General features: G+C 45.6%; 1 protein-coding gene and 1 pseudogene across 1 annotated transcript in view; one reads left to right on the forward strand and one right to left on the reverse strand.

The window, feature by feature from the left end:
* Positions 1-15,968, forward strand: part of LOC135564961 (protein kinase C beta type-like) — a 305,495-nt pseudogene that overhangs the window by 208,216 nt on the left and 81,311 nt on the right.
* LOC135564960 (protein kinase C beta type-like) overlaps positions 1-15,968 on the reverse strand; it is a 90,240-nt gene that overhangs the window by 58,268 nt on the left and 16,004 nt on the right. The window contains exon 2 of the mRNA XM_065011039.1: positions 4,596-4,687. Coding sequence (XP_064867111.1) covers positions 4,596-4,687 — 92 coding nt within the window. The remainder of the gene's footprint in view (positions 1-4,595; positions 4,688-15,968) is intronic.

A 15,968-nucleotide genomic window follows, 5' to 3' on the forward strand; every position in this document is an offset into this window, starting at 1 on the left:
TCAGCATTTCACTGTGAGGTCTACACCTGTTGGTTAAGGGCTGGTCAGTCAGCATTTCACTGTGAGGTCTACACTTGTTGGTTAAGGGCTGGTCAGCATTTCACTGTGAGGTCTACACCTGTTGGTTAAGGGCTGGTCAGTCAGCATTTCACTGTGAGGTCTACACCTGTTGGTTAAGGGCTGGTCAGCATTTCACTGTGAGGTCTACACCTGTTGGTTAAGGGCTGGTCAGCATTTCACTGTGATGTCTACACCTGTTGGTTAAGGGCTGGTCAGCATTTCACTGTGAGGTCTACACTTGTTGGTTAAGGGCTGGTCGGTCAGCATTTCACTGTGAGGTCTACACCTGTTGGTTAAGGGCTGGTCAGCATTTCACTGTGAGGTCTACACCTGTTGGTTAAGGGCTGGTCAGCATTTCACTGTGAGGTCTACACCTGTTGGTTAAGGGCTGGTCGGTCAGCATTTCACTGTGAGGTCTACACCTGTTGGATAAGGGCTGGTCAGCATTTCACTGTGAGGTCTACACCTGTTGGTTAAGGGCTGGTCAGTCAGCATTTCACTGTGAGGTCTACACCTGTTGGATAAGGGCTGGTCAGTAAGCATTTCACTGTGAGGGCTACACCTGTTGGTTAAGGGCTGGTCGGTCAGCATTTTACTGTGAGGGCTACACCTGTTGGTTAAGGGCTGGTCGGTCAGCATTTCACTGTGAGGTCTACACCTGTTGGTTAAGGGCTGGTCAGTCAGCATTTCACTGTGAGGTCTACACCTGTTGGTTAAGGGCTGGTCGGTCAGCATTTCACTGTGAGGTCTACACCTGTTGGTTAAGGGCTGGTCGGTCAGCATTTCACTGTGAGGTCTACACCTGCTGGTTAAGGGCTGGTCGGTCAGCATTTCACTGTGAGGTCTACACCTGTTGGTTAAGGGCTGGTCAGCATTTCACTGTGATGTCTACACCTGTTGGTTAAGGGCTGGTCAGCATTTCACTGTGAGGTCTACACCTGTTGGTTAAGGGCTGGTCGGTCAGCATTTCACTGTGAGGTCTACACCTGTTGGTTAAGGGCTGGTCAGCATTTCACTGTGATGTCTACACCTGTTGGTTAAGGGCTGGTCAGCATTTCACTGTGAGGTCTACACCTGTTGGTTAAGGGCTGGTCAGTCAGCATTTCACTGTGAGGTCTACACCTGTTGGTTAAGGGCTGGTCAGTCAGCATTTCACTGTGAGGTCTACACCTGTTGGTTAAGGGCTGGTCAGCATTTCACTGTGAGGTCTACACCTGTTGGTTAAGGGCTGGTCAGTCAGCATTTCACTGTGAGGTCTACACCTGTTGGTTAAGGGCTGGTCAGCATTTCACTGTGAGGTCTACACCTGTTGGTTAAGGGCTGGTCAGTCAGCATTTCACTGTGAGGTCTACACCTGTTGGTTTAGGGCTGGTCAACATTTCACTGTGAGGTCTACACCTGTTGGTTAAGGGCTGGTCAGTCAGCATTTCACTGTGATGTCTACACCTGTTGGTTAAGGGCCTGTAAGTAGCATTACACCTGTTGGTTAAGGGCCTGTAAGTAGCATTTCACCTGATGGTTAAGGGTCTGTAAGTAGCATTTCACCTGATGGTTAAGGGTCTGTAAGTAGCATTTCACCTGTTGGTTAAGGGCCTGTAAGTAGCATTACACCTGTTGGTTAAGGGCCTGTAAGTAGCATTACACCTGATGGTTAAGGGTCTGTAAGTAGCATTTCACCTGATGGATAAGGGCCTGTAAGTAGCATTACACCTGTTGGTTAAGGGCCTGTAAGTAGCATTACACCTGATGGTTAAGGGTCTGTAAGTAGCATTTCACCTGATGGTTAAGGGCCTGTAAGTAGCATTACACCTGTTGGTTAAGGGCCTGTAAGTAGCATTACACCTGTTGGTTAAGGGCCTGTAAGTAGCATTACACCTGTTGGTTAAGGGCCTGTAAGTAGCATTACACCTGTTGGTTAAGGGTCTGTAAGTAGCATTTCACCTGATGGTTAAGGACCTGTAAGTAGCATTTCACTGTGAGGTCTACACCTGATGGTTAAGGGCCTGTCAGTCAGCATTTCACTGTGAGGTCTACACATTTCACCTGTTGGTTAAGGGTCTGTAAGTAGCATTACACCTGATGGTTAAGGGTCTGTAAGTAGCATTTCACCTGATGGTTAAGGGTCTGTAAGTAGCATTTCACCTGTTGGTTAAGGGCCTGTAGTAAGTAGCATTACACCTGTTGGTTAAGGGCCTGTAGTAAGTAGCATTTCACCTGTTGGTTAAGGGCCTGTAGTAAGTAGCATTACACCTGTTGGTTAAGGGTCTGTAAGTAGCATTACACCTGTTGGTTAAGGGCCTGTAGTAAGTAGCATTACACCTGATGGTTAAGGGCCTGTAAGTAGCATTACACCTGATGGTTAAGGGTCTGTAAGTAGCATTTCACCTGATGGATAAGGGCCTGTAAGTAGCATTACACCTGTTGGTTAAGGCCCTGTAAGTAGCATTACACCTGATGGTTAAGGGTCTGTAAGTAGCATTTCACCTGATGGTTAAGGGCCTGTAAGTAGCATTACACCTGTTGGTTAAGGGCCTGTAAGTAGCATTACACCTGTTGGTTAAGGGCCTGTAAGTAGCATTACACCTGTTGGTTAAGGGCCTGTAAGTAGCATTACACCTGTTGGTTAAGGGTCTGTAAGTAGCATTTCACCTGATGGTTAAGGGCCTGTAAGTAGCATTTCACTGTGAGGTCTACACCTGATGGTTAAGGGCCTGTCAGTCAGCATTTCACTGTGAGGTCTACACATTTCACCTGTTGGTTAAGGGTCTGTAAGTAGCATTACACCTGATGGTTAAGGGTCTGTAAGTAGCATTTCACCTGATGGTTAAGGGTCTGTAAGTAGCATTTCACCTGTTGGTTAAGGGCCTGTAGTAAGTAGCATTACACCTGTTGGTTAAGGGCCTGTAGTAAGTAGCATTTCACCTGTTGGTTAAGGGCCTGTAGTAAGTAGCATTACACCTGTTGGTTAAGGGTCTGTAAGTAGCATTACACCTGTTGGTTAAGGGCCTGTAGTAAGTAGCATTACACCTGATGGTTAAGGGCCTGTAAGTAGCATTACACCTGTTGGTTAAGGGTCTGTAAGTAGCATTTCACCTGTTGGTTAAGGGCCTGTAAGTAGCATTTCACCTGATGGTTAAGGGTCTGTAAGTAGCATTTCACCTGATGGTTAAGGGTCTGTAAGTAGCATTACACCTGATGGTTAAGGGCTGGTCAGTCAGCATTTCACCTGATGGTTAAGGGTCTGTAAGTAGCATTACACCTGTTGGTTAAGGGTCTGTAAGTAGCATTTCACCTGTTGGTTAAGGGCCTGTAAGTAGCATTACACCTGATGGTTAAGGGTCTGTAAGTAGCATTACACCTGATGGTTAAGGGTCTGTAAGTAGCATTACACCTGTTGGTTAAGGGCCTGTAAGTAGCATTACACCTGTTGGTTAAGGGCCTGTAAGTAGCATTACACCTGTTGGTTAAGGGCCTGTAAGTAGCATTTTACCTGTTGGTTAAGGGTCTGTAAGTAGCATTACACCTGTTGGTTAAGGGCCTGTAAGTAGCATTACACCTGTTGGTTAAGGGCCTGTAAGTAGCATTTCACCTGATGGTTAAGGGTCTGTAAGTAGCATTACACCTGTTGGTTAAGGGCCTGTAAGTAGCATTTCACCTGATGGTTAAGGGTCTGTAAGTAGCATTACACCTGTTGGTTAAGGGTCTGTAAGTAGCATTACACCTGTTGGTTAAGGGTCTGTAAGTAGCATTTCACCTGATGGTTAAGGGTCTGTAAGTAGCATTACACCTGTTGGTTAAGGGTCTGTAAGTAGCATTTCACCTGTTGGTTAAGGGTCTGTAAGTAGCATTACACCTGTTGGTTAAGGGTCTGTAAGTGGCATTACACCTGTTGGTTAAGGGTCTGTAAGTAGCATTACACCTGTTGGTTAAGGGTCTGTAAGTAGCATTACACCTGTTGGTTAAGGGTCTGTAAGTAGCATTACACCTGTTGGTTAAGGGCCTATAAGTAGCATTACACCTGTTGGTTAAGGGCCTGTAAGTAGCATTTCACCTGTTGGTTGAGGGCCTGTAAGTAGCATTACACCTGTTGGTTAAGGGCCTGTAAGTAGCATTACACCTGTTGTATTCGGCAAATAGAGTTTCATTTGATTTTGATTTGACAAGTAAACTTTGAATTGATTAATGGCTTCGGGCTCGATTTGGGAACAGACCTATATACTCTGCAAACTCACACAGTATGTGTGTGTGTGTGTGTGTGTGTGTGTGTGTGTGTGTGTGTGTGTGTGTGTGTGTGTGTGTGTGTGTGTGTGTGTGTGTGTGTCTGTCTGTCTGTGTGTGTGTGTGTGTGTGTGTGTGTGTGTGTGTGTGTGTGTGTGTGTGTGTGTGTGTGTGTGTGTGTGTGTGTGTGTGTGTCTGTCTGTGTGTGTGTGGTGTGTGTGTGTGTGTGTGTGTGTGTGTGTGTGTGGTGTGTGTGTGTGTGTGTGTGTGTGTGTGTGTGTGTGTGTGTGTGTGTGTGTGTGTGTGTGTTTACTCACACAGCATGAGGTTCCTTGAACTTGCCGACATGCTGGATCTGATACATGAGGTCTCCTCCGTTGATATACTCCATCACAAAATATAACCTGTCCTGGAGAGAGAGAGAGGGGGGAGAGAGAGAGGGAGAGAGAGGGAGGGAGAGAAGGAGAGAGGGGGAGAGGAGGGAGAGAGGGGGAGAGAGAGAGAGAGAGGGAGGGAGAGAGGGGAGAGAGGGGGAGAGAGGAGAGGAGAGAGGGGAGGGAGAGGGAGAGAGGGGGAGAGAGAGAGGGAGAGAGAGGAGGGAGAGGGAGAGAGAGAGGGGAAGGAGAGAGGGGGAGAGGAGGGAGAGAGGGGGAGGGAGGGAGGAGGGAGGGAGGGAGGGAGGGAGGGAGGAGAGAGACAATAGAATAGATCATTTGGACAGGAAATGTTAATCTCAAACCCTCATACCATAATGGTCACCTAATCTGGCTCTAACAACTAGGCTACCCTGCCGCCCCACCTAATCATCCCCAGCTTCCAATTGGCTCATTCATCCCCCTCCTCTCCCCTGTAACTATTCCCCAGGTCGTTGCGGTAAATGAGAATGTTCTCAGTCAACTTACCTGGTAACATAAGGGTTAAAAACATACTGACAACACATCAAGTCATCACAGACTGACTGAGTCACATCACCAACACATCAAGTTATCACCTACTGACTCAGTCACATCAAGTCATCACCTACTGACTCAGTCACATCAAGTCATCACCTACTGACAGTCATATCACCAACACATCAAGTCATCACCTACTGACTCAGTCACATCAAGTCATCACCTACTGACTCAGTCGCATCAAGTCATCACCTACTGACTCAGTCACATCAAGTCATCACCTACTGACAGTCATATCACCAACACATCAAGTCATCACCTACTGACTCAGTCACATCAAGTCATCACCTACTGACTCAGTCGCATCAAGTCATCACCTACTGACTCAGTCATATCACCAACACATCAAGTCATCACAGACTGACCTAGTCACAACACATCAAGTCATCAACTACTGACTCAGTCACATCACAAACACACCAAGTCATCACCTACTGACTCAGTCACAACAACAACACATCATAGACTGACTCAGTCACATTACCAACACATCAAGTCATCACAGACTGACTCAGTCACATTACCAACAAATCAAGTCATCACAGACTGACTCAGTCACAACACATCAAGTCATCACCTACTGACTCAGTCACATCACCAACACATCAAGTCATCACAGACTGACTCAGTCACATCAAGTCATCACCTACTGACTCAGTCACATCAAGTCATCATCCACTGACTCAGTCACAACACCAACACATCAAGTCATCACCTACTGACTCAGTCACATCAAGTCATCACCTACTGACTCAGTCACATCACCAACACACCAAGTCATCACCTACTGACTCAGTCACAACACCAACACATCAAGTCATCACAGACTGACTCAGTCACATCACCAACACACCAAGCCATCACCTACTGACTCAGTCACATCAAGTCATCACCCACTGACTCAGTCACAACACCAACACATCAAGTCATCACATACTGACTCAGTCACATCAAGTCATCACAGACTGACTCAGTCACATCACCAACACATCAAGTCATCACAGACTGACTGAGTCACAACACATGAAGTCATCACAGACTGACTCAGTCACATCACCAACACACCAAGTCATCAAAGACTGACTCAGTCACAACACATGAAGTCATCACAGACTGACTCAGTCACATCACCAACACATCAAGTCATCGCCTACTGACTCAGTCACATCACATCAAGTCATCACAGACTGACTCAGTCACATCACCAACACATCAAGTCATCACAGACTGACTCAGTCACATCACATCAAGTCATCACAGACTGACTCAGTCACATCACCAACACACCAAGTCATCACAGACTGACTCAGTCACCACACCGACACACCAAGTCATCACCTACTGGCTCAGTCACATCACAAACACATCATGTCATCACCTACTGACTCAGTCACATCAATTCATCTCCCACTGACTCAGTCACAACACTCACACATCAAGTCATCACCTACTGACTCAGTCACATCAAGTCATCACCTACTGACTCAGTCGCATCAAGTCATCACCTACTGACTCAGTCACATCAAGTCATCACCTACTGACAGTCATATCACCAACACATCAAGTCATCACCTACTGACTCAGTCACATCAAGTCATCACCTACTGACTCAGTCGCATCAAGTCATCACCTACTGACTCAGTCATATCACCAACACATCAAGTCATCACAGACTGACCTAGTCACAACACATCAAGTCATCAACTACTGACTCAGTCACATCACAAACACACCAAGTCATCACCTACTGACTCAGTCACAACAACAACACATCATAGACTGACTCAGTCACATTACCAACACATCAAGTCATCACAGACTGACTCAGTCACATTACCAACAAATCAAGTCATCACAGACTGACTCAGTCACAACACATCAAGTCATCACCTACTGACTCAGTCACATCACCAACACATCAAGTCATCACAGACTGACTCAGTCACATCAAGTCATCACCTACTGACTCAGTCACATCAAGTCATCATCCACTGACTCAGTCACAACACCAACACATCAAGTCATCACCTACTGACTCAGTCACATCAAGTCATCACCTACTGACTCAGTCACATCACCAACACACCAAGTCATCACCTACTGACTCAGTCACAACACCAACACATCAAGTCATCACAGACTGACTCAGTCACATCACCAACAGTCAATCATCACCTACTGACTCAGTCACATCAAGTCATCACCCACTGACTCAGTCACAACACCAACACATCAAGTCATCACATACTGACTCAGTCACATCAAGTCATCACAGACTGACTCAGTCACATCACCAACACATCAAGTCATCACAGACTGACTGAGTCACAACACATGAAGTCATCACAGACTGACTCAGTCACATCACCAACACACCAAGTCATCAAAGACTGACTCAGTCACAACACATGAAGTCATCACAGACTGACTCAGTCACATCACCAACACATCAAGTCATCGCCTACTGACTCAGTCACATCACATCAAGTCATCACAGACTGACTCAGTCACATCACCAACACATCAAGTCATCACAGACTGACTCAGTCACATCACATCAAGTCATCACAGACTGACTCAGTCACATCACCAACACACCAAGTCATCACAGACTGACTCAGTCACCACACCGACACACCAAGTCATCACCTACTGGCTCAGTCACATCACAAACACATCATGTCATCACCTACTGACTCAGTCACATCAATTCATCTCCCACTGACTCAGTCACAACACTCACACATCAAGTCATCACAGACTGACTCAGTCACATCACATCAAGTCATCACAGACTGACTCAGTCACAACACCAACACATCAAGTCATCACCTACTGACTCAGTCACATCACCAACACACCAAGTCATCACAGACTGACTGAGTCACAACACCAACACACCAAGTCATCAAAGACTGACTCAGTCACAACACATCAAGCCATCACCTACTGACTCAGTCAAAACACATGAAGTCATCACAGACTGACTCAGTCACAACACCAACACATCAAGTCATCACCTACTGACTCAGTCACATCAAGTCATCACCTACTGACTCAGTCACATCAAGTCATCACCTACTGACTCAGTCACATCAAGTCATCACAGACTGACTCAGTCACATCACCAACACATCAAGTCATCACAGACTGACTCAGTCACATCACCAACACATCAAGTCATCACAGACTGACTCAGTTACATCAAGTCATCACAGACTGACTCAGTCATATCAAATCATCAACTACTGACTCAGTCACGTCACCAACACATCAAGTCATCACAGACTGACTCAGTCACATCACCAACACATCAAGTCATCACAGACTGACTCAGTCACATCAAGTCATCACCTACTGACTCAGTCACATCAAGTCATCACAGACTGACTCAGTCACATCACCAACACATCAAGTCATCACAGACTGACTCAGTCACATCACCAACACATCAAGTCATCACAGACTGACTCAGTTACATCAAGTCATCACAGACTGACTCAGTCATATCAAATCATCAACTACTGACTCAGTCACATCACCAACACATCAAGTCATCACCTACTGACTCAGTTACAACACAAACACATTAAGTCATCACAGACTGACTCAGTCACATCAAGTCATCACAGACTGACTCAGTCACATCACCAACACACCAAGTCATCACCTACTGACTCAGTCACATCAAGTCATCACAGACTGACTCAGTCACATCACCAACACATCAAGTCATCACAGACTGACTCAGTCACATCACATCAAGTCATCACAGACTGACTCAGTCACATCACCAACACATCAAGTCATCACCTATTGACTCAGTCACATCACCAACACATCAAGTCATCACAGACTGACTCAGTCACATCACATCAAGTCATCACAGACTGACTCAGTCACATCACCAACACATCAAGTCATCGCCTACTGACTCAGTCACAACACCAACACATCAAGTCATCACAGACTGACTCAGTCACATCACATCAAGTCATCACAGACTGACTCAGTCACATCACCAACACATCAAGTCATCGCCTACTGACTCAGTCACATCACATCAAGTCATCACAGACTGACTCAGTCACATCACCAACACATCAAGTCATCACAGACTGACTCAGTCACATCACATCAAGTCATCACCTACTGACTCAGTCACATCACCAACACATCAAGTCATCACATACTAACTCAGTCACATCAAGTCATCACCTACTGACTCAGTCACATCAAGTCATCACCCACTGACTCAGTCACAACACCAACACATCAAGTCATCACAGACTGACTCAGTCACATCACATCAAGTCATCACAGACTGACTCAGTCACAACACCAACACATCAAGTCATCACCTACTGACTCAGTCACATCACCAACACACCAAGTCATCACAGACTGACTGAGTTACAACAACGACACACCAAGTCATCACCTACTGACTCAGTCACATCAAGTCATCACCTACTGACTCAGTCACATCAAGTCATCACCCACTGACTCAGTCACATTACCAACACATCAAGTCATCAACTACTGACTCAGTCACAACACAAACACACCAAGTCATCACCTACTGACTCAGTCACATCAAGTCATCACTGACTCAGTCACTCAGTCATCACCCATGACTCAGTCACATCACCAACACCAAGTCATCACAGACTGACTCAGTCACATCACGTCATCACCCACTGACTCAGTCACATTACCAACACATCAAGTCATCAACTACTGACTCAGTCACAACACCAACACATCAAGTCATCACAGACTGACTCAGTCACATCAAGTCATCACCTACTGACTCAGTCACAACACCAACAGTCATCATCAGTCACTACTGACTCAGTCACAACACCAACACAGTCATCACAGACTGACTCAGTCAAGTCATCACCAAGTCACATCAAGTCATCAGACTGACTCAGTCACATCACCAACACATCAAGTCATCACAGACTGACTCAGTCACATCACATCAAGTCATCACAGACTGACTCAGTCACATCACCACACATCAAGTCATCACATACTGACTCAGTCACATCAGTCATCACCAGACTCAGTCACATCAAGTCATCACCACTGACTCAGTCACATCAAGTCATCACAGACTGACTCAGTCACATCACCAACACATCAAGTCATCACAGACTGACTCAGTCACAGTCACATCAAGTCATCACAGACTGACTCAGTCACATCACCAACACATCAAGTCATCACCAGACTGACTCAGTCACATCACCAACACACCAAAGACTCAGTCATCAAGTCATCACCTACTGACTCAGTCACATCAACAGTCAAGTCATCACCACTGACTCAGTCACAACACCAACACATCAAGTCATCACAGACTGACTCAGTCACATCACCTACTGAACACATCAAGTCATCACAGACTGACTCAGTCACATCACATCAAGTCATCACAGACTGACTCAGTCACAATCACCAACTGACACATCAAGTCATCACCTACTGACTCAGTCACATCAAGTCATCACACCAGTCATCACTACTCAAGTCATCATCACATCAAGTCATCACCTACTGACTCAGTCACAACACAAACACATCAAGTCATCACCTACTGACTCAGTCACAACACCAACACATCAAGTCATCACCTACTGACTCAGTCACACATCAAGTCATCAGTCCTACTGACTCAGTCACATCACCAACACATCAAGTCATCACCTACTGACTCAGTCACATCAAGTCAGTCACAGACTGACTCAAGTCACATACACCAACATCAAGTCATCACCTACTGACTCAGTCACATCAAACATCAAGTCATCACCTGACTGACTCAGTCACATCAAGTCATCACCACTGACTCAGTCACATCACAGTCATCACCTACTGACTCAGTCACATCACCAACACATCAGTCATCACAGACTGACTCAGTCACACCTACTGACATCAAGTCATCACAGACTGACTCAGTCACCACACATCAAGTCATCACAGACACTCAGTCACATCAAGTCATCACCTACTGACTCAACACATCAAGTCATCACCTACTGACTCAGTCACAACACCAACACATCAAGTCATCACAGACTGACTCAGTCACATCAACATCAAGACTCAGTCACAGACTGACTCAGTCACATCAGTCATCACCTACTGACTCAGTCACATCAAGTCATCACAGACTGACTCAGTCACATCACCAACACATCAAGTCATCACAGACTGACTCAGTCACATCACATCAAGTCATCACAGACTGACTCAGTCACATCACCAACACATCAAGTCATCACTGACTCAGACTGACATCAGTCATCACAGACTGACTCAGTCACATCACCAACACATCAAGTCATCAAGTCATCACAGACTGACTCAGTCACATCACCAACACATCAAGTCATCACCTACTGACTCAGTCACATCACATCAAGTCATCACAGACTGACTCAGTCACAACACCAACACATCAAGTCATCACAGACTGACTCAGTCACATCACATCAAGTCATCACAGACTGACTCAGTCATCACCAACACATCAAGTCATCACAGACTGACTCAGTCACATCACACCAACACATCAAGTCATCACAGACTGACTCAGTCACACACCAACACATCAAGTCATCACAGACTGACTCAGTCACAACACCAACACATCAAGTCATCACCTACTGACTCAGTCACATCACAACACATCACATCACAGACTGACTCAGTCACATCACCAACACATCAAGTCATCACAGACTGACTCAGTCACATCACCAACACATCAAGTCATCACCTACTGACTCAGTCACAACACCAACACATCAAGTCATCACCTACTGACAGACTGAGTCTCAGACTCAGTCACACACCAACACATCAAGTCATCACAGACTGACTCAGTCACATCAAGTCATCAACTGACTCAGTCACACCAACACATCAAGTCATCACAGACTGACTCAGTCACACACCAACACATCAAGTCATCACCTACTGACTCAGTCACATCACATCAAGTCATCACAGACTGACTCAGTCACATCACCAACACATCAAGTCATCACCCACACTGACTCAGTCACATCACATCAAGTCATCATCAGACTGACTCAGTCACATCACCAACACATCAAGTCATCACAGACTGACTCAGTCACATCACATCAAGTCATCACTACTGACTCAGTCACATCACCAACACATCAAGTCATCACCTACTGACTCAGTCACATCACCAACACAGGACAAGTCATCACATACACCAGTCACATCAAGTCATCACCTACTGACTCAGTCACACTCAGTCACACACCAACACATCAAGTCATCACAGACTGACTCAGTCACATCACCAACACATCAAGTCATCACAGACTGACTCAGTCACAACACATCAAGTCATCAGACTGACTGACATCAGTCATCACCTACTCAGTCACAACACCAACACATCAAGTCATCACAGACTGACTCAGTCACATCACCAAGTCACACAACTGTCATCACAACTGACATCACATCAAGTCATCACCTACTGACTCAGTCACATCAAGTCATCACCTACTGACTCAGTCAGTCACATCAAGTCATCAACTGTCATCACAGACTGACTGACTCAGTCACATCAAGTCATCACCTACTGACTCAGTCACATCAAGTCATCACCTACTGACTCAGTCACATCAAGTCATCACCTACTGACTCAGTCACAACACCAACACATCAAGTCATCACAGACTGACTCAGACTCACCATCACATCAAGTCATCACCTACTGACTCAGTCACATCACAACACATCAAGTCATCACAGACTGACTCAGTCACATCACATCAAGTCATCACCTACTGACTCAGTCACATCACCAACACATCAAGTCAGACTGACTCAGTCACAACACCAACACACATCAAGTCATCACAGACTGACTCAGTCACAACACCAACACATCAAGTCATCACCTACTGACTCAGTCACATACATCACATCAAGTCATCACCTACTGACTCAGTCACATCACCAACACATCAAGTCATCGCCTACTGACTCAGTCACATCACATCAAGTCATCACAGACTGACTCAGTCACATCACCAACACATCAAGTCATCACAGACTGACTCAGTACACATCACATCAAGTCATCACCAGACTGACTCAGTCACAACACCAACACATCAAGTCATCACCTACTGACTCAGTCACATCAAGTCATCACAGACTGACTCAGTCACATCACCAACACAGTCACACATCAAGTCATCACCTACTGACTCAGAGTCATCAGTCACAACACCAACACATCAAGTCATCACAGACTGACTCAGTCACACCTACTGACTCAGTCACATCAAGTCATCACAGACTGACTCAGTCATCAAGTCATCACAGACTGACTCAGTCACATCACCAACACATCAAGTCATCACAGACTGACTCAGTCACAATCACCAACACATCAAGTCATCACCTACTGACTCAGTCACATCACCAACACATCAAGTCATCACAGACTGACTCAGTCACATCACCAACACATCAAGTCATCACCTACTGACTCAGTCACATCAAGTCAACACATACAAGTCATCACAACACCAGTCACATCAAGTCATCAAGACTCATCAAGTCATCACAGACTGACTGACTCAGTCACATCACCAACACATCAAGTCATCACAGACTGACTCAGTCACAACACATCAAGTCATCACCAAGTCATCACAGACAGACTGACATCAAGTCATCACCTACTGACTCAGTCACATCAAGTCATCACAGACTGACTCAGTCACAACACCAACACATCAAGTCATCACCTACTGACTCAGTCACATCAAGTCATCACCTACTGACTCAGTCACATCAAGTCAGTCATCACCTACTGACTCAGTCACATCACCAACACATCAAGTCATCACACTTCAGACATCAAGTCATCACCTACTGACTCAGTCACCAACACATCAAGTCATCACAGACTGACTCAGTCACAACACCAACACATCAAGTCATCACCTACTGACTCAGTCACATCACCAACACATCAAGTCATCAGTCATCTGACAGTCACAATCCTACTGACTCAGTCACATCACCAACACATCAAGTCATCACATACTGACTCAGTCACATCAAGTCATCACAGACTGACTCAGTCACATCACCAACACATCAAGTCATCACCAGACTGACTCAGTCACAACACCAACACATCAAGTCATCAGACTGACTCAGTCATCACCAACACATCAAGTCATCACAGACTGACTCAGTCATCACCAACACATCAAGTCATCACACTGACTCAGTCACAACACATCAAGTCACATCAGTCCATCACACATCAAGTCATCACAGACTGACTCAGTCACAACACCAACACATCAAGTCATCACCTACTGACTCAGTCACATCACCAACACATCAAGTCATCACCTACTGACTCAGTCACATCACCAACACATCAAGTCATCACATACTAACTCACATCAAGTCATCACCTACTGACTCAGTCACATCAAGTCATCACCCACTGACTCAGTCACAACACCAACACATCAAGTCATCACAGACTGACTCAGTCACATCACCAACACATCAAGTCATCACAGACTGACTCAGTCACATCACATCAAGTCATCACCTACTGACTCAGTCACAACACCAACACATCAAGTCATCACCTACTGACTCAGTCACATCACCAACACATCAAGTCATCACAGACTGACTCAGTCACAACACCAACACATCAAGTCATCACAGACTGACTCAGTCACATCAAGTCATCACCTACTGACTCAGTCACAACACCAACACATCAAGTCATCACCTACTGACTCAGTCACAACACCAACACACCAAGTCATCACCTACTGACTCAGTCACATCAAGTCATCACCTACTGACTCAGTCACATCAAGTCATCACAGACTGACTCAGTCACAACACATCAAGTCATCCAGACTGACTCAGTCACATCAAGTCATCACAGACTGACTGACTCAGTCACATCACCCACTGATCACACCAACACATCAAGTCATCACAGACTGACTCAGTCACATCAGTCATCATACTGACTCACATCAAGTCATCACAGACTGACTCAGTCACATCACCAACACATCAAGTCATCACAGACTGACTCAGTCACATCACATCAAGTCATCACAGACTGACTCAGTCACATCACCAACACATCAAGTCATCGCCTACTGACTCAGTCACAACACCAACACATCAAGTCATCACAGACTGACTCAGTCACATCAAGTCATCACAGACTGACTCAGTCACAACACCAACACATCAAGTCATCACCTCTGACTCAGTCACATCAAGTCATCACAGACTGACTCAGTCACATCACCAACACATCAAGTCATCACTGACTCAGTGACTCAGTCACATCACCAACACATCAAGTCATCACAGACTGACTCAGTCACAACACCAACACATCAAGTCATCACAGACTGACTCAGTCACATCACCAACACATCAAGTCATCACCTACTGACTCAGTCACATCACCAACACATCAAGTCATCACATACTAACTCAGTCACATCAAGTCATCACCACTGACTCAGACATCAAGTCATCACCACTGACTCAGTCACATCAACACATCAAGTCATCACAGACTGACTCAGTCACATCACCAACACATCAAGTCATCACCACTGACTCAGTCACATCACATCAAGTCATCACAGACTGACTCAGTCA

This window comes from Oncorhynchus nerka, linkage group LG26 (assembly GCF_034236695.1).
Source record: "Oncorhynchus nerka isolate Pitt River linkage group LG26, Oner_Uvic_2.0, whole genome shotgun sequence".
Classification (NCBI taxonomy): Eukaryota; Metazoa; Chordata; class Actinopteri; order Salmoniformes; family Salmonidae; genus Oncorhynchus; species Oncorhynchus nerka.